At 42.1% G+C, this 20905-nt stretch overlaps 1 protein-coding gene across 1 annotated transcript in view; it reads left to right on the plus strand.

The window, feature by feature from the left end:
* LOC126194578 (toll-like receptor 2) overlaps window positions 1-20905 on the plus strand; it is a 121895-nt gene that overhangs the window by 45659 nt on the left and 55331 nt on the right. The window contains exons 6-7 of the mRNA XM_049932786.1: window positions 2632-2799; window positions 7635-7865. Coding sequence (XP_049788743.1) covers window positions 2632-2799; window positions 7635-7865 — 399 coding nt within the window. The remainder of the gene's footprint in view (window positions 1-2631; window positions 2800-7634; window positions 7866-20905) is intronic.

The following is a 20905-nucleotide window of genomic DNA, read 5'->3' on the forward strand; positions in this document are numbered from 1 at the left end:
TCTGGTTTTTCCGAAAAGCGTTCGTCACGGTACCTTACTGCAGACTGTGAACGAAGGTCCGAGCATACCGAATAGTTTTCCAGGTATGTGAGCGGCTCGAACCCACCAAATACATTGGCCTGGACGGCGGTCTGTGCATTAGTGGCAAAGGTATCTTCAGTTTCTTCCCACGAGAGTGTGATAGGACCGCTTTTAAACTTTATATCATGTAAATCATCTGAGGATAGCGTGACCAGCAAGCTGAGACGGTTTGCTGATGACGCTTCAGTATCCGGGAAAGTAACGTCGTTGAGTGACTACAGTGGGTTAAGGATGACTAAGACAGAATTTGTATTTGGTGCGCTGGATGGGCAGGATGCTCTAAACGTAGACGTTAATGAAGAGAAGTAGGAAAAACAATCCTGTATCGCCCAAGTACAGTTTTGTACCGCTTGACACATTTACTTCAATTAAATATCTAGGCGTAACGTTGAAAAGCGATAGGAAATGGACTTAAGGACAGTGTTAGGGAAAGCGAATGGTTTATTGGGGGGAATTCTGGGAAAGTGTAACCCATTTACTGGTACAATCAACACGCGAGAGTTCCGGAGATCCTTCGTGAACTGGAATAGGAATACCTGGAGGGAAGACACTGTTCTTTTCGCGAAAGATTACTAAAAAAATTTATAGAACACGCATTTGCCTCTGACAGCAGGAAGATTCTACTGTGTCCAACGTACATTCCCAAAATTCGAGTGAAGACAAGATAAGAGAAATTAGGGTTCGGACGGAGGTATATAGATGGCTGTTTCTCCCACGTTCCTTTTTGAGAGTGGAACATGGAGTAGAATTGGAAGTAGTGATACAACATACCCTGCTCCATAAATCATACGGTGAATGTAGGTGTAAGTGAGTGGCAGAATTCTTAGGATTTGCGGTAACTGGCGCAAGGCTCCTAACGAATATTGAAGGGTGGTGGGTGCTTCTTATCAGTGTTATGTATCAGAAGGTGCTTTGTACCAATGCTGCGCACCAGAGAGTGCTTTCTCTCAATGTTATGTGGTGAAGGACGCTTCGTACTGATGCTTGCGTGGCAGTGTATGTTCCGTACCTTTGTTTCATGGATGACAGTGCTTCGTACCGATGTTCGCGTGGCGGAGTGTGCTTCGTACCAATGATGCATGAAAAAATGGTGCTTAGTACTGTTTTACATGACTGAGGGTAATTCGTACCAGTGTTATACAGTGGGGGAGCACTATACCAATATCATATGGAGACGGATGATCCGTAGGGATGTTGTGCTGCAGAGGGTGCTTCATACCAATGCCGAGTGGCAGACGTGTTCTGTTTTGGTGTTGGATCACAGAGGGTGCTTTGTACAAATGTTGAATGGCAGAAGGTGTTTAGTACTGTTTTTGTATAGTCGAGGGATATTTAACACCAATGTTTGATGACAGAGGGTGCCTTCTACGATGCTGCATGGCAATAGATAATTTTTAGCGATGTTACTTTCAAATATGTGTAGGTAAAGGACACACAGAAAATGTAGCTTGTGCCAGGCGGGGCTGGAATCGGCTGGTCGGCACGTACGAGATGTCCCTCTCAAAGTAAATTACATATGGAACAGATAACATTCACAGGTAGTTCGTTTCAGTTACCCTTACAAAAAATTATACATTTTCATCACTTCATTTAGAATACGAAAGTAATAATGTATCCATTACATTAAGGGGGGTAGGACGTTAAACGGGCCGTCTTGGAGCAGGAGAGACACCACAGGACTTTTTAATTCCCACTGTCTATATTTCTACGAATAAATTCATAAACCTTTTTCAGCATGACCAGGAAGGATTCAGGATTCCCACTCATAGCAGTGGAAGGTCAAAAACATAACAAAATTAATTTTGTTTTACATGTGAAAGTTCATTTTTTCACTTACTATTGGCTGCATTTGTTGCTGTAGGTACACGTTTCTTCATAAGAAAGAGAAATTATTTAATTTATGAAAAAATGAAAGTGCTGTTACATTTTAAACTTCATGTTTAGAAAAAACTAAAATTTTATAGTTAATTATCTCAATTTTTACCACAGTTTTCAATAGATTTGGATAATTCTAGAGTTTCATACATCTGTAAGTATTGTTTGTATGCTGTGCAAAATTCATTGAAGAATCTCCCTTACTTATGAAGAAAAGTGTACCTATAGCAACAAATGCAGCCAATGGTAAGTGAAAAAAGATCAAATTTCAAATGTAAAAAAAAATTCTTATATTTTTGAACTTCTACTGCTATGAGTGTAAATCCTGAATACTCTCTGGTCATTTTGACAAAGTTTTATGAATTTATTCGTAAAAGTATAGACAGCGGAAATTAAAATGTCCTCTGGTGCCTCTCCTGCTCCAAGTCGTCCCGTTTGACGTCCTACCCCCCCTTAATGAAAATATCAGGGTTGCCTTCCGTCGGTTGTTTCAGTTCAGCAGAAAACTGGCAGGTCTACTGTTCTTGAATGTTTAAGTGTTTGTCATTATAGATTCCATGGTTCCTTTTCATTCCCTAAATCCAAATTGATCTTCTGAAAATGTTGGTTATCTTAGCTTTTAGTCTCGTCTGCAACTGAACTACCCGATGGTAAGGTGACATAGCGTCGTTGCAGACGCTGCCGGAGCCGCTACCTGGCGGCCTGCAGCAGCTGGATGCGTCGAATAATAGGCTGAGGAGGCTGCCCCAGAGGCTACCAGCAGGGCTGTGGCTGCTCGCCGCCTCTCACAACCTGCTGCTGGAGCTGCCCCAGCACCTGCCTCCAGCGCTACAAGTACTGCAGGTAATGCGGTTAAGGAGGACGCGTTCGCTGTGGCGGTAGGTAAGTGGGACGCCCAGCTGATCTAATGACTGTTATCAGAAGCTATTAAAAGCTTAAAAAAGCAAATTGATTTAGAGTAAAATCTTGAAACTCAAAACACTTGAGGCATTTTACATTTTATTATTTATTTTTTGGTTTTTGACTGTTTTGATGCGACCCGCCACGATTTCCTATCCTGTGCCAACCTTTTCATCTCAGAGTAGCACTTGTAGCCTACGTGTTCAATTATTTGCTGGATGTATTCCAATCTCAGTCTTCCTCTACAGTTTTTGCGCTCTACAGATCGCACTATTACCATGGAAGTCTTTTCCTGATGTCCTTACAGATGTCCTGTCATCCTGTCCCTTCTCCTTGTCAGCGTTTCCCTCACATTCTTCCCCTCTCCGATTCGGCGCAGAACTTCCTAATTCCTCACCTTATCAGTCCATCTAATTTTCAACATTCGCCTGTAGCACCAGAGCTCAAATGCTTCGATTCTCTTCTGTTCCGGATTCCCACACTGCATGTTTCGCTACATAGGCTGCGCTCCAAACGTACGTTCTCAGAAATTTCTTCCTCAAATCAAGGCCTATGTTTGGTAATAGTAGACTTGTCCTCGCCAGGAATGCCCTTTTTGCCAGTGCTAGTCTGTTTTTGAAGCCCTCCTTGCTCCGTGTGTCACTGGTTATAGTACAATTCCTTAACTTCATCTACTTCGTGACCATCAGTCCTAATGTAAAGTTTCTCTCTGTTCTCATTTCTGCTATTTCTCATTACTTTCGTCTTTCTTCGATTTACTCTCATTCCATATTCTGTACTCATTAGACTGTTCATTCCATTTAGCAGAGCCTGAAATTCTTCTTCACTTTCACTCAGGATAGCAATGCCATAAGCGAATCGTATCATTGATATCTTTTCACCTTGAATTTTAATTCCCCTCCAGAACCTTTCTTTTAATTCCATCATTGCTTCTTCAATGTACAGGTTGAACAGTAGGAGCGAAAAGCTATATTTCTATCTTACGCCCTATTTAATCCGAGCACTTCGTTCTTGGTTGTCACTTTTATTATTCCGTCTCGGTTCTTGAACATGTTGTATATTAACTGTGTGTTTCTAAAGCTTATCCTTAACATCCTGCACCATTTTGCATTTTAGAACGCTTTTTCGAGGTTGACAAATCCTATGAACGTCTCTTGATTTTTCCTAAAGCGAAACTCATCGTCATATAACACATCCTCAGTTTTCTTTCCCATTGTCCTGTATATTATCCTTGTTAGCAATTTGGATGCACGAGCTGTTAAGCTGATTGTGCAATAATTCTCGCACTTGTCATTTCTTGCAGTCTTCGGAATTGTGTGGATGATATTTTGCCGAAAGTTCGATGGCATGTCTCCAGACTCATACGTTCTGCACACCATCGTAAATAGTCGTTTTGTTGCTAATCTGCTGTAATATTGTCTATCCCTTCTGCTTTATTGCCTTATCTGATCGTAAGTCCTCCAAAGCTCTCTTAAATAACGATTCTATTGCTGGGTCCCCTATCTCTTCTATCACATCAGACAAATCTTCCCCGTCATAGAGCCGTTCAATGTACTCTTTCTACCTGTTCGCTCTCTCCTCTGCATTTGACAGTGGAATTCCCGTCCATACTTTTAATTTCACCGAAGTTTGTTTTTATTTTCCTATATGCTGAGTCAGTCCTTACGACAATCAATTCTTTTTCGATTTCTACACATTTTTCATGCAGCCATTTCGTCTTAGCTTCCCAGCACTTACTGTTTATTTCATCCCTCGGTGACTTGATTTCTGTATTCCTGAATTAACCTGGACATTTTGTACTTCCTTCCTTCATCGGCCTATTGAAGTATTTATTCTGTTACCCTTGGTTTCTTCGCAGTTAGCTTCGTTGTACCTATGTTTTTCTTTCCGACTTCTGTGATTTTCCTTTCTAGAGATGTCCATTCCTCTTCAACTGTACTGCCTACAAAGCTATTCCTTATTGCCTTATCTATAACGTTAGAGAACTTCAAGTTTGTCTCATCATTCCTTAATACTTCCGTAAACCACTTCTTTGTATATTGATTCTTCCTGATTAATGTCTTAATCTTTAGCCTTCTCTTCATCACTACTACATTGTGATCTGAGTCTGTATGTGCTCCTTGGTACGCCTTACAATCTAGTATCTGATTTCGGAGTGTCTGCCTGACCATGACGGAATCTAACTTAAATCTTCCCATGTCATTTGGCCTTTTCCAAGTATATACCTCATCCTTTCACAAGCTGCGCCATTGTCGCGAATAAAATAGTGACCCGAATATAGAATAAATTTCCTTTGCTTTACGTCTATGGTCACAAACTTTTGTCAACAGATTACCGGTATCGGTCTATAATGACCATCTTCAGATCTGTTTTATAAAAACGATGTCTTAATGTACTGCAGCCATGCCACTATGGCATGTTTTTATAAAACAGATCTGAAGATGGTGATTTTAGACCGTAACCGGTAATCTGTTGACAAAAAGATTGTGATTATAGACGTAAAGTAAAGGAAATATACCAGATCCTCTTGTGATTCTTGAAGAGAGTATTTGCTAATACTAGCCTTCTCCTCTCTCATTCTTTGTCCCAAGCCCATATGTAACCTTTTCTACCACTCCTGCCCCTACAACTGCATTCCAGTCACACATGACTATTAGATTTACGTACTGCATTACCCTTTCAGTATCCTCATGTACTTTCTCTACCTCTTCATCTTCAGCCTGCGACTTCGGCACGTATATCTGAAATGTCGTTGTCTGCCTATAGCTACAGAGGCTGTGCAAGTCACTTTTAAGTTATGCTGTGGTATCCACGAACGAGGTCCTGTTGTGAACCCAGTGCATGTTGCTGAACCGCAGCAAAAGTGATAACTGAACAATAAAGACACTTACCGAATGGAGCTGACAAATGGGCAGTACACCTGAACAGGGAGTTTGCTGCGAAGGTGACACTGGAATGCTTTCTGGTGGAATCGTCTTGCTGCGTGTGTGACTTCAAGAAGGGAAAAGATCATATGAATGTAAACAAAAATTTTAGCAAATAATTCGATTAGTGAGACGAAGAAGTGCAATGAGATAAGTCGTTGCGTCCATAGACTGAAGAACACTACTGCACACCAAGGTTCAACATGAGCAGAACCTGGAACGAGAGAAGCAGTCTATCGCCAATTAGCTGTTGTGTGTCGAAGGGGTTGCCTGCCTGCAGGCGCCTAGAAATTTGTCAAGGGTTGCCTTTGTACAGGTACCTTTTTAAAGTGTTCAACAAAAGTATGCTGGTGTCACCAAGGGTGTTGCGGAACTGGGGCCTTAGAGGGATCTTTTGCATGTATGTGTCAATGTCAAGCTGTAGGCCTGGAAAAGCTAAGCCCCATTTGCTCCTTTCTGTCAAATTCATATTTAATCGAATGGTTTTTAATAGTCACTAGTCGTTCCACCATATACACTAGAGAAAAACTGTGATTGTGCTACGCCTCAAATGGGTCATATCCTGTTCAGTTTGGCTGGAAGGCGTTACAGAGGGAATGAATCGTCTTGGAAGAGTCAGCAGAGTCAAATGTTACCGAAAATGTTCTGATGCAAAATGCATTGAAAACTGTCGTTTAGACTACAAAATGTGTTCAATGAGAGCTCCAAGAGAAGAGTCTATATAATGACACCATTTAGGCCACCTCCTGATGTCTTTTCGTGTCGATTCTGAGCATCGGTGACTCTGGAATGTTTTCCTCGGCCTTAGTAAGGAAACCACGCGATTTCAACATTGGGTTTCGCGATTCTGTCCTCCGTCGCAGTCAAGAGATGTAGTGAGATAAAGGGGAAGGGGTGTCGAGCTCATGTGACTGGTCGACGGTGGCGTCGAGCAAAATTGTGGTGAAATTTGGTGCCAGTTTGACATGATTACACCCCACATGAACCTTTGAGCTCTGGCCTTATTTTTTCGCATGTATCGATACCCTGCTGTTGGAAGCGTCGCCAAGCCCAAGGATGGCGTCGCAGAGCACCGCGCTTTTGCACAATTACAAGGGAGGTCGTAACCACCTTTCAGCCAAATTTCAAACTTCTTCGCGACAATGGGGCAAAATTACAGGATTTAAAAAGAGCGATCCTTTCATTCTTTTGGGCAAGTCTATTTGGACATCTTTCGGAGCTCTCACTGGTAATTGCGTTTCATTGTTTACTGTTTACTCCAGACCTGTGTCCAGATTTTAACTAAACTGTAAAACAAATACAACGCTCGTCGTTTCTTTCCTGTTGTTAACATCAATAAAACGTCAGCAGCTTCGGCGAAAGCACTTTCCATTGAGGATGTTCAGCGCAGATAATAACGGTTTCTGCGAGTGAAGTAACACAGCTAGAGCTTGGTAAGTTTTCTTGATAGCTCCATCTGGTAGATACTTCTTAATGTATCTCCAGTTAGACTAAAAAATTATAAAAAACTGTTGACCATCAGGTAAAGTGTCACATTTTGTTCTTGTTCAGTAACAGATTTTTCAGAGCACGTCTTCAGCTGCCGGCCGTGGTGGCCAAGCGGTTAAAAGCGCTACAGTCTGGAACCGCGCGACCGCTACGGTCGCAGGTTCGAATCCTGCCGCGGGCATGGATGTGTGTGATGTCCTTAGGTTAGTTAGGTTTAAGTAGTTCTAAGTTCTAGGGGACTGGTGACCTTAGAAGTTAAGTCCCATCGTGCTCAGAGCCATTTGAACGTCTTCAGCTATCGTTTTAATTTACGTATTAACCGACGTCAGCGTTTGAAACTCACCGACTTTCCCTTCGTGTGTGTAGGTGTCCCACAACAGGCTGCAAACGTTGTGCCCTCAGTTGCTGGTCCCACTGCAGACATTGAGGCTGCTGGACGTGTCGCACAACGGGCTATTTGCCGTGGAGGACCTGTGGCTGTCCCACCAGCTGGAGCTGCTCAACGTCTCCCACAACCAGCTTCGGAGACTCAACCTTTTGGGGCCGGGATGTGTGTCCTACATAGACGCATCGTACAACGACATCCAGTCCTGGAAGGTGAGAAACTTGCCGCGTGGGGCAATATCATCGCAGTTCATTTTTCTTGGAGTCATTAGAGTTTCATTATTCTATTGGAATAATAAGTCGTAGGTAAAGTAGACAGCAGACTTCGGTTAATCAAATTGCGATATCTAATGGATATAACGCAAATATAGTGGAGACGATACAACAGAAAATACACGTCAGACTGGCGAAAATATCCGAAAAGAGAACTTTTGCGAAGACGCTATGTATGGGGACTATATCAGATAGGATAAACAAACTGTTCAAGAATTCGGATGTTACGATTTCCTTCTCTACAAATACCATAGCTAATAGTCTTAGGCATAGTATATGAGATGTTGAAAACAAGATGCTTGCTAAATCAGGAATTTATAAATTGACTTGTAAAGATTGTAGCAAATTTACATCGGGCAAACAGGGAGAAGTTTTAATATCACTCTTCGGACAGCATTTAGATATGGAAAAACATGCAGAAATCAATATAAGGGAAAATCTGAAGATACTGCATGTAACCGAAAAGGACCTATGATGGATATTCTAGAGAGCCTGGAAATTTTTATGCATAATAAACGGAATCCCGCAGAGATGCTGAATGAACAAATAGTCACGATAAAATTTTTTTCGAGCCATTCGAAAATATTATTTGTTCACAATGATGCTACTTTTCCTTTTATTATTTTAATACTTTAATTCCTTTAATGGGTACTAAAAACGTGTCGTAAACTTTTTTCCTATCTTTAGATTTTTTAGGTTATCCTTGATTGTCGATATTTCCATAACCTCAAATAAGTCACAACTTCACTGTGGATGAAGAGCCGTGACATACCTCTACCACGGCAACGGACGCCGTGGCCTGGGCAAAGATAACACCATACGAACACACCAGCTGCTACCATGACGACGGCGTCATCGCTACACAGACTAGAGAGCGCCTGATATACGCTTTATAATCCATGGCAACAGCGTCCTCACCACAAGGAGTAGACGGCTTTGTAGTCCTTCCATATTAGCCGTTTTATTAAATTGACTCAAATGTTTTCTACGTAAATATACGAATAGATATATTATAATACAAGACGACACCAGGTTTTGTGTGTCACAAATTGTTTTACTTTATATTATGGCACATAATGCAATATACTTTTACGAATTTTACGAGTTTACTATGGAACATTTGTTATTATTTTATAATTAACACTATAATTGTAACTCTTTTTAAATGGAATGGTTCCGTTTTCTGTTATTTACAGTCACTTAAATTTATGTTAAACCAAAGTGACTAGTAATTACATATAATAAACAGTATTAAATGCCGTTGATCGCCGCTGGGGGTGTTGCCGTCTATTCACGTGATCTCAGCGCGCTATTTAATCCCATACGAAGGGTTAGTCTTGCATAGTTTCCTGCCGTTATGTAGACAGGAGTAACACCACCAGCAGTCGACCAATGGGTAACATATTTTAAATTTACATAATTTTAGCTGTTGTATAATGGAACTTTTCTGACGGATATCTATAATTTCACAGTGTAAACGCGCAGAAGATGACCCCCTACGTCGGGTTGAAACCGGTTGGCGGTATAACAATAATAAATGCGATTAAGACTGTTTTTGAGTAATTGATTAATCATACTAATCGCTGCTTCATCTCCACAACCATGTCCAAAAAGCAGACTTCGGTATCTGGAGGAACGCAATCAGTGTGCAAACGTATTGCTTACAAAAGAATCGTGCGATATAATGCAGAATGCTGCTCAAGAATGAACGATCCGCACAGAATAGGAATAACGGGATATTGAGTGTAAACAGAGAAGGGCAATACAAATGGTCACAGATTTGTTTGACCTGTAGGAGAGTGTCGCAGAGAGATTGAAGAAAGCCGGCCGCAGTGGTCTCGCGGTTCTAGGCGCGCAGTCCGGAATCGTGCGACTGCTACGGTCGCAGGTTCGAATCCTGACTCGGGCATGGATGTGTGTGATGTCCTTAGGTTAGTTAGGTTTAAGTAGTTCTAAGTTCTAGGGGACTTATGACCACAGCAGTTGAGTCCCATAGTGCTCAGAGCCATTTAGATTGAAGAAACTGAGCTAGCAGACGAAGATAGACGCAAACTAACCCGAGAAAACCTACTTAAAAAGTTCCTAGAACAGGCTTTAAATGATGAGTGCAGGGATATATTACTATCTCGTCCATATCGTTCCAGCAGGGTTCGTGAGGATTAAATTTCCATCCGCGCTCCTTACCTGAACGAAACGGGGAGATAGGTCTTATTACTGGTACAATGGGGATTGCCTTCTGCCATGCGCTTCACTGTGGTATGCATCGTGTGGATAGAGATATACAGGGTGATTCAAAAAGAATACCACAACTTTAGGAATTTAAAACTCTGCAACGACAAAAGGCAGAGCTAAGCACTATCTGTCGGCGAATTAAGGGAGCTATAAAGTTTCATTTAGTTGTACATTTGTTCGCTTGAGGCGCTGTTGACTAGGCGTCAGCGTCAGTTGATGCTAAGATGGCGACCGCTCAACAGAAAGCTTTTTGTGTTATTGAGTACGGCAGAAGTGAATCGACGACAGTTGTTCAGCGTGCATTTCGAACGAAGTATGGTGTTAAACCTCCTGATAGGTGGTGTATTAAACGTTGGTATTAACAGTTTACAGAGAATGGGTGTTTGTGCAAAGGGAAAAGTTCTGGACGGCCGAGAACGAGTGATGAAAATGTAGCACGCATCAAGCAAGCATTTGTTCGCAGCCCAGGAAAATCGAGAATTGGCTGTTACCTCAGCTCGAACAAGAAGCACAACAATTCATATTTCAGCAGGATGGAGCGCCACCACATTGGCACTTATCTGTCAGTAACTACCTGAACGTCAACTACCCGAGGCGATGGATCGGCCGCCAGGCAGCCCGTGACAGAGCACTTCATCACTGGCCTCCAAGAAGCCCTGATCTTACCCCCTGCGATTTTTTCTTATGGGGGTATGTTAAGGATATGGTGTTTCGGCCACCTCTCCCAGCCACCATTGATGATTTGAAACGAGAAATAACAGCAGCTATCCAAACTGTTACGCCTGATATGCTACAGAGAGTGTGGAACGAGTTGGAGTATCGGGTTGATATTGCTCGTGTGTCTGGAGGGGGCCATATTGAACATCTCTGAACTTGTTTTTGAGTGAAAAAAACCTTTTTAAATACTCTAATGATGTATAACTGAAGGTTATATTATGTTTCTTTCATTAAATACACATTTTTAAAGTTGTGGTATTTTTTTTGAATCACCCTGTATATGTAGATGGAAGTAATCCCCTAGCTAGCATAGAACTGTGGACTTCAATTCGGTTGCAGTCCTGTTCAGCAATTATCAAGTATAATTTATTGTTAACCTGGCTGGCGGGGCCGTACATTGCTCTCGAGATTTTCTGCTGACGCCTGTTTATTTGTGTAATGATTTGCGTGCACAAGCAGTTGGCCCTGCCGAAGATTTCGCGTGACTTACGACGCCTTACTTTCGCAGAAGGACGCTAAGTGATACCATGTCGAGCTATAAGCATTTATGAGCTCTGATATTTCAAGAGAGATTTTGCAGTGGAATATCCGTCATTGTCGACAAATGGTGGACTGTGAAATGATAAAAGTCCTCAATAGCGATACGATCATTGAGGTTTTCGTCAGTAGACCTGCTCAGAGGAGACAGGTAACTGAAGTCAGAGTTTCTAAGCAGAGCGATCCTTTTTTGGTGTCTCCGGTACTATCGTAGGTAATCGTGGGATAATTGGAGGCTAGCTGGCAGACACCCAAGAGGCAATCATTTGACCTGACCAGAGGATTTTCAGATACAAACATGTATTTATTTTTCAGTCATCTGACTGGTTCGGTGTGATCCACGACGCATTCGTCTCTTACGATAAACTGTTAACCTCAGAGTAGCATTTGAACACTAAATTCTCAATTATTTGTTGGATGTATTCCACTCTCAATCTTCCCCGCCAGTTTTTGCAACCTACAGCTCTCTCTCATGACCATGGAAGTTATTTTCTTATATCTTTTTGTCAATGTTTTTGCATGACGTACGTAGGAGAAAGCAAATTACTGGCTGACTCTGTCTAGAAAGTACGCTCTCTGGACTTCAACAGAAACACTTCTCTTGCACTGGCGGCCAATGGATTTAGCTGAGCTCTCTGTGACACTTTTGTGGTAGGTAAATGAACCTGTAACGAAACGTGCTGTTCTTCTTTGAAACTTTCCAATTTGTATTTCTTCTATCAGTCCTATCTCGTACGTATTAAGTAGTGGTCAAGCCAGCGTTTTATTAGCTACTTCCTTTGCTGCTGGACTACATTTCTTGAGGTTTCTTCCAACAACTCTCAGTCTGGCATCTGTCTTTCCCACGATTACTTCTGTGTGGTCGACCCACTTCAGATCGCTCCGTAACCATACTCCTAGTATATTTTATGCAAGTGACTGCTTCCAGTGGTTGTTCTGTAGTCGTGTAATGATGCAATAAAGAATCGTTCTGTCTATGTACTCGCAAAACATTCTTTTTGTTTATGCTAGGGACCAATTGCATGCTTCTGCACCAAGCAACGATCCACTGCAGGTTTCCCTGTTTCGCTAAAATTTTCTAGCGTTGCGAGCTCTCTGTTCACAACAGCATCATCCGCGAAAAGCTTCATGGAACTTTCGATGTTACTGACTAAGTCATTTATTTATATTATGGAAAGCAGAGATCCTATAATACTCCTTTGGGTACGCCGTAAGTTACTTTTTCGTCTGAAGACTTGTCTCCATTCAAACTGATATGCAGTGTTCTGTCTGCTAGAAAGTCTTCAGTCCACACAGTTGTCCTCATATTCCGTACGCTTGTCATTGAGCGGAGACGCGGAACTCTATCGAACACATTCCGAAAGTCACGGAATCTACGTGGTAGCCTGTATCTACTCCCTTCTGGGTCTCGTGAACGAACAGAGCGAGCTGGGTTTTACATGATCATTATTTTTGGAAACGTACAGAGGAGGTATTCAGTCTCCAGAAATGGCATAATGCGCTAATGTAAAACATGTTCCAAAATTCTACAACAGAGCGACGTCAGAGATATAGATGTATAGTTTTATAAGTCAGTTCGACGACTATTCTTCAAAAGTAGAATGAGCTGTACTTTATTCCAATCGTTAGGCTATTCAGTGTAGAATGAAATCTATATCCAATTTGGTCCAGTTGCCTTTCCTCTGTAGAGCAATTTCAGTTGTCTTTCTATCCTTTGGTCACTTATTGCGATGTATTTTATTTTGTCGTTCGTACGGCGATTCAAAGCAAGAACTACGGTGCGATCTTTCTTTTTGAAACATTTTTGTAGGAAGAGGTTCACTATTGGGTATTTTTTCGTCCTCTTTTTCAACGCCATTACGATCGCAAAGGGTCTTGGTAGACGGCTTCGACCCGTTTACTGGTTTAATATTATGACCAAAACTTATTAGGACATATTTTGAGATCGGTAGGTTAAATTTCACTTTGAAATTCGTTGAACGCTTCACGCGTAACGCTTCTTACGCTAATTTTGGTTTCTGTTAGTGTTTTCTGTCTGTGAGGTTTTGGCTACATTTAAATTTTCAGTGAAGCTCTCTTTGATTTCCTTGCAGCTTTCTAACACGGTTGACGTGCCATGATGGGTCTTTTCCATCCTTCACAAATTTGCTCGGCACTTAGCTGTCTAAAGCGTATCGTACGATGATTTTAAACTTTGTCCGTTGATGCTCAGTATTTTCAGCGCAGGAGATTTTCGTGTTAAACCTGTCAGGTAATCTGAAATCCATTTAATGTCACCTCTTGATAAACGGAAAGATCTTCCTCCCTTTCTTTGTATTCCTATTTCCAGCCGTATGCAGTGATGCTATAATGACTTATGATCACTGTTCTCTGTTCAACGTCAACTGAGTCGAAAACTTCTGGTCTGTTTGTCACCAGCAGGTCTAAAATATTATCTTCGGGAGCCGGTTCTCCGATTAACTGTTGAAAGTAAAATTTCGGATACAGCATTTAGAACAATTTCACTTCATTTTCTATCCCTGCTACCCTCCTAATCACTAGTGTGAGTCTATACCTGACAAAATTACAACATGACAAGGGAATTTACTCGAAACATTCTCCAAGATCCCCTCAGATATTCCGACACTACTGCTGCTGACGAAGGGGGCCTGTAAAATCATCTGACGGCCATGTTTGATCCACTTTGAAATGTTTCTACCCTCGTCGACTCTGTGGAGAACCTCTTCATCCCTCACCTTATTAACCCGCATAACTTTCTACAACGTCCTGTAGCGCCACATCTCAAACGTTTCGGTTGTCTTCTTTTCCTGATATCCCGCAATCCGTGACTCACTACCGCACCATGCTGTGCTTCAAATATACGGTCTCAGAAATTTATTACTCTATTTAAGGCCGATTTTTGATGTTTCGTTTGGCGGAGTGTGCCCTCTATGCTTAAGCTTATCTGCTTTTTACGACCTGCTTGCTTCGTCCTTCAGATTTATTTTGCTTACAGGGTAGCAAAATCCGTTAACTGCGTCAACTTCTTGATCCCAAATGTCGATCTGAAGTTGTTCCTGTAATTTAATTTCTGCCACTCTGTATTACTTTCGTTTTTCTTCGGTTTTCTCTCAATGCATATTCTCAGCGTACTGTTCATTCCATTGAACACGTCCTTTAATTCTTGACTTTCAATATGGATAGCAATGTCATCAGCGAATCTTATGACTGATATCGTTTCACCTTGAATTTTATTCTCGCATTTGAAACTTTCTCTTATTTCCGTCATTGCAATTTCGATGTGTAGTTTGAGCAGTAGGGGCTAATGCCTGAGGCTACAGTCTTTCTAATCCGATAACTTCGTTCTTGATCATCAATTCTTTTGGTTCCCTCTTGGTTATTGTACAACTTGTATTTTTTCGTAATTCTGGACATCTTGCACCATTTTACACCGACGAATGCTTTTTCCGTGTCGATACATCCCTTTAACATGTCTTGATTTTTCTTAATTCTTGTTTCCAATAGCAACGTCAGGACCGCCACTCTGGTGCTACCCTTTCCGAACAACACACTGATAGTCATCTAACAGATAATTATCTTCCTCATTCTTATGTCGCAGACTAGTGCGCTCCAAAAGGCATTTCCGATATTATCGCAATAGTATTAGTAGTAGTAGTAGTAGTAGTAGTAGTAGTAGTAGTAGTAGTAGCTGCTTTTATTACCCGTGGATCTCTTTTACAGGGATATTGGACATGCATTGGTATTACAGTTTAAGAGCAACAAAAATAAAGTAAATCACATATAGAGACAATAGCAGACTTACAGGTCTAGAATGACAAAGATGTGAGTGATACTCAGCGATGAGAGATGAACGTAGGAGGCACTTTTTGTGCCATGTAGGAAACAAAATTCTCCGCAAATTCTGCTGAACTTGTAATTCGAAGACAAATTGGTCTTAGCTTTTCGAAAACGTTGATCAAACGTGTGTCGTGTGGTCTAAAAAATGGAGGACGGAAAATTAGTTTTCCTCTCAGACTAAGAATTGTTTCAGTGATTCGATAAATACTGATTGTAGCTTTTTTCTCGTGCTCTTCATGTAAAAACAGACAATATTGCTCTTAAAATCCAATTACAGTTACCTAGAAGACGTCATCATCATAGAGCATTCGCTCTTAAATTGTACGGTACATTCTAAAGATAAGAGAAGATATTATACCAATTCGCTCTTTTTTACGTTTCTAAGTACTCTGAAACAAAGAAAAGTAGTAAAATTTCGGTTGATTTTTGTATCCAAATGCATCAATAACTTGTGATGGAAATATTAGGCTCACTCTATCTTCTTCTGCTTCCCACGCATCATGCTCTAAACACAGTAAGTCGGAGGTCAAAATAAAATTCCGCATCTAGGACAATCTCTCAGTGACCAGCACTGCAGGTAAGTGGTTTATTGAATCGTCAGAAGACGGAAACCAGTCACAAATCCTTCGATCCCATTATCAATCGGAGCTTGGGTACAGCGACGTGGCACGAGGTCGCATGATCTCACGGTTAAAACGATGGACAGGCCCGTCTCCTGTGGTTCGAGAAAAGCTGCTACGCAGAACTGAACAAGAGAACTCGCACGTTGTTCGTTTCGTTAAGCGCTATACAAGTAGCAGACCACGCCATAGGCGATGCCAGAATGTCTGATTAGGGCGGGCACGGCGAGCCGCTGGCGTGTTACGGTGGCCTTGGTTCAGGTAGGAGCTCACTGATCACTAGGCGACTTATGAGCGAAGCCTTCGGATACGTGCCAGAGTAAGCACGACCGAGTGCGTTCCTCACTACTTTTTGCAGGAACTGACGTAATCGTGACATAGAGGTGCTGTGAAGGAGACCAGAAACGAGGCTATCGATTTGTCGATGGCTGTAGCGCTGAGGTGATGATGTTTATGGATATGATAGAAGAATCTCAGTTGTAGCGAAACTCTTTACGGGAATGTTTTTGTGGTTGTGTAACGTGCGAAAGGATGAATATGAATGTTATTGCTCATCGTTTCACTTGCAACGATCTAAGCTGTCCTCTAAAGTTCGTGCCTAACCACACACTCGGAAATCATCACGTATTCGGAAATGGACAGGCAAATATTTATGCCATTCTTTGTTCCCTAATAAGACGGAAATGTTAAATAAGGTTGAATATTGCTGAAAATACTGGTATTACATTCATAAAGAAGCCCCAGAACCTGTTAACAACGCTAATATGGGAGAAAATGTCAATTTGTAGCAAGATCCGAACCTATCACCTCTGAAAACCGCGACGTTATTTATTACGCTACAGATTAATCGTACGAGTTCTGTCTCTCGTAGCGATTAACGTAATATCTGATGAAGCATTGTATCTTCCATGCTTTATTAACTGACTTTTTATGATAAGGGTGACTTGTCTGTACACATCTTCAGTTGATTCACACTGGGGCGTGCACACAAGCTCGCAAAAGTCTATAGTCGGAAGCGCACTAGTGGCGTCACGACTGCAACGTGAAGTCTACTCGACCCAAGTAAGCAAGCACAGTGGCGATGCGCAGACAGCGGTCGCCCGACGGTATGATGGTGGTAAGATGTAGAGTCTGGTATTAAGGTAATGAAAAAATGCAGGCACAAACGTCATGTTTAGCAATGGCTGCTCCGAGAAGATGTGTGGAAATTTTCTCTAAGGAGCTGGTGTCGGCTCTCCCTGCGCTGTTTCCTACTGGGAGCCAGTGATTTCCGCTTTCTCTGCTGGAGGTTGGTGACGCTGGGAGTCCCATACCGTGGTCTCTCGTGTGACGTGTCATCAAAATGTAGGGAAACAAAGAAAGCTGGTAGAAGGTACTCATACCCCCACGCCCTAGCGCAGTTACATAAGCCTGCAGAGGCACACAGAATGCTTGGTTAGACTGTACCAGAATAACATGGCCGGTAAACGTGCAGTTGGGTGGCCAAGCATGGGGAAAGGGGTAATGGGGAGGGACTGCGGGCGGGCCGTCATAGCGCTGGAAGGGAAATGCAAGAGCACTGCAGAAGGAATGCCGCTCTAAACCATCGTTTTGTAAATATTAAGTCGGGTCCCCCACGCCTAGAATTGTATAGTGATCGCCCGAAAAGATCTGTTGTCATCTCCGCTGTGGTTAGTATCTAAAAAGAATTCCATAAAAATGCAACAAAAGCAGCGATTTATTTTCGTCCGACTTGTTAAGCACTTTCAGAGAAGTGCCACGAGTGGCAATTGATTGTGATTTATAAGTCTATTGCTGCCTTGTTAAAATTTTCTTCTTTTGCCAAACAACAGTGGAGTTTACACAGTGTCACCTGACTAACATATGGTGCAGGCGCAATTGCGACAGAATCTTGAAACAGTGGTTCATCAAGTTTATCAAGTGAGGATACAGTTCCGCACTGTCGCCTGATAAACGAAGTAAGAGCCTACGGAATACTACACCAGCTGTGTGGGTGGATTGAAGAGTTTTTAGCAAACAAAACACAGCATGTTGTTCTCAATGCAGAGTCGTCTACAGACGTTAAAGTAACCTCTGGCGTGTCACAGGGGAGTGTTATGGGACCATTGCTTTTCAAATGGTTCAAATGGCTCTGAGCACTATGCGACTTAACTTCTGAGGTCATCAGTCGCCTAAAACTTAGAACTAATTAAACCTAACTAACCTAAGGATATCACACACATCCATGCCCGAGGCAGGATTCGAACCTGCGACCGTAGCGGTCGCTGGGTTCCAGACTATAGCGCCTAGAATCGCACGGCCACTCCGTCCGGCCATTGCTTTTCACAATATATATAAATGACCTAGTAGATAGTACCGGAAGTTCCATGCGGCTTTTCGCGGATGATGCTGTGGTATACAGAGAAGTTGCAGCATTAGAAAATTTCAACGAAATGCAGGTAGATCTGCAGCGGATGGGGACTTGGTGCAGGGAGTGGCAACTGACCCTTAACGTAGACAAATATAATGTGTTACGAATACATAGAAAGAAGGATCCTTTATTGTATGATTATATGATAGCAGAACAAACACCGGTAGCAGTTACTTCTGTAAAATATCTGGTAATATGCGTACGGAACGATTTGAAGTGGAATGATCATATAAAATTAATTGTTGTTAAGGCGGGTGCCAGGTTGAGATTCATTGGGAGAGTCCTTAGAAAATGTAGTCCATCAACAAAGGAGGTGGCTTACAAAACACTCGTTCGACCTATACTTGAGTATTGCTCATCAGTGTGGGATCCGTACCAGGTCGGGTTGACGGAGGAGATACAGAAGATCCAAAGAAGAGCGGCGCGTTTCGTCACAGTGTTATTTGGTAAGCGTGATAGCGTTACGGAGATGTTTAGCAAACTCAAGTGGCAGACTCTGCAAGAAAGGTGCTCTGCATCGCGGTGTAGCTTGCTGTTCAGGTTTCGAGAGGGTGCGTTTCTGGATGAGGTATCGAATATATTGCGTCAAAAAAATGATTCAAATGGGTCTGAGCACTATGCGACTCAACTTCTGAGGTCATCAGTCCCCTAGAACTAATAACTACTTAAACCTAACTAACCTAAGGACATCACACACACCCATGCCCGAGGCAGGATTCGAACCTGCGACCATAGCGGTCGCGCGGTTCCAGACTGTAGCGCCTAGAACCGCTCGGCCACATATATTGCTTCCCCCTACTTATACCTCCCGAGGAGATCACGAACGTAAAATTAGAGAGATTCGAGAACGCACGGAGGCTTTCCGGCAGTCGTTCTTCCCGCGAACCATACGCGACTGGAACAGGAAAGGGAGGTAATGCTGTGGCACGTAAAGTGCCCTCCGCCACACACCGTTGGGTGGCTTGCGGAGTATAAATGTAGATGTAGATGAACTGCGAACAAGTGAGGTCAGTAGCTTACGAAAAAGCTCATCCTCGGTACCGTAATAATAGCGTAAGGTCTTCACTTACGTTTTACCAAAACCCACAGCACTTCTCGATTCACTACCTAACTATGGTCCTTAAGGATTACATTAGTTCATAGAAGAAGTCAGCTGTTAGTGGAGTACTAGGGAAGAAATTGAAATTTTGGATGTTTTCAGTATGGCAAAACAATCTCCCCTTTGTATGCGAAAATTTCGTTTCGATGTCTGAAACCGTTTATGAGATATTAAGAATGGATAATTCATTCTGGCTTTGTCACTGGTGTACGTGATTGCAACTGAGTATCGTACATAAAATCAATTTTTTAAAGACTGGTGACCTCCACCCAAACCAAAAGAAAAAAAAATTCAATATGTTAGCTAATTCTGCGTTTGTTGCATGTTACATAATGTGATCTAATATGCACCAAACGCAAAATCGTTGCTGCCCCTAGTTTTCATTGCAAACCTTTAGGAATTTTGGGCAGTTTCTTTTCTTTTCTTTTTTTGGAAAATTTGTGGTAAGGTTTTATGGGACCAAACTGCTGAGGTCATTAGCTTACGCTAAGGACGACACACACACTCATGCCCGAGGGAGGACTCGAACTTCCGGCACGGGGAGCCACGCGGACCGTAAGAAGACCGCCCTGGACCGTGCGGCTACCACGCACGGCGGCAGTTTCTTATTTGAATGCAAATATCAGAACTATTGCCATTAACGTAATGATGGGAACTTCATCGTGAAGCTGACATATAAAGCTATAATTAATGCAAAATCAATTTTTTTGATTTTCTGTAAAATTGCATGCCGAAGATTTCAGGGCGTGCGCCTCGATTCCGTCAACGCAGTGCGTCGCCAGCTGGCAGAAAGCGGGCAAACAATGGCCGCCTCCACTTCTGTACAAACAAATGAACTCACCCAGAACTTTGGACGAGAATTCGTCTGTGTACATAGGCCACTGTATCCTGTGTGGACTCTGCCTGGCCAGACAGGTAGAGAAGTACACGTAGAATGTAGTGCACCTGCAGATGTAATTGTCTGTCACTTCTAGGAAAGCCCATTGGTGGTAAAAAATAATAAAAATTAACGTAATTTCTTTACTTGCTGCAAACCCATAATATCTCTCATTTCACCAGCTATCGATGACCTTTAAAATAATACAGTAACCCATTAAAAATATTTTGTAGTTGCTTTGTGTCACAGTAGATGCAGAATTTCATGTATTAACGATACGGCAAAATACTCTCCATTCTTGGTGCAATCATTACCCGAAAAATCCGTTTAGAACTCTTAAACTGTTTATGAGAAATGTGGATGTCTGAACAATTAGTCTGACCACGCTGTTTGTGCATGATGGTGGAAGTGTGTGCGCTACGTACAATTCATTTTTTCTAGATTGGAGTTGGATATAGAGGCCTCCAGTTTAAAAAATTCAGTATCTTAATTACATTTTGCACGCAGCAATGAACGACCTAATTTACACAATGCACTAAATATAAAATCATAACGACTGATTTACTCCTATGCAAACGATCTGAATTTTGTGCAGTGGATTACTTAATTTCGAGATATCACAATAGCTATGACCATTAAGAAAAAAAGAGT

The sequence above is a fragment of the Schistocerca nitens genome, chromosome 1 (genome assembly GCF_023898315.1).
Source record: "Schistocerca nitens isolate TAMUIC-IGC-003100 chromosome 1, iqSchNite1.1, whole genome shotgun sequence".
Taxonomy (NCBI): Eukaryota; Metazoa; Arthropoda; class Insecta; order Orthoptera; family Acrididae; genus Schistocerca; species Schistocerca nitens.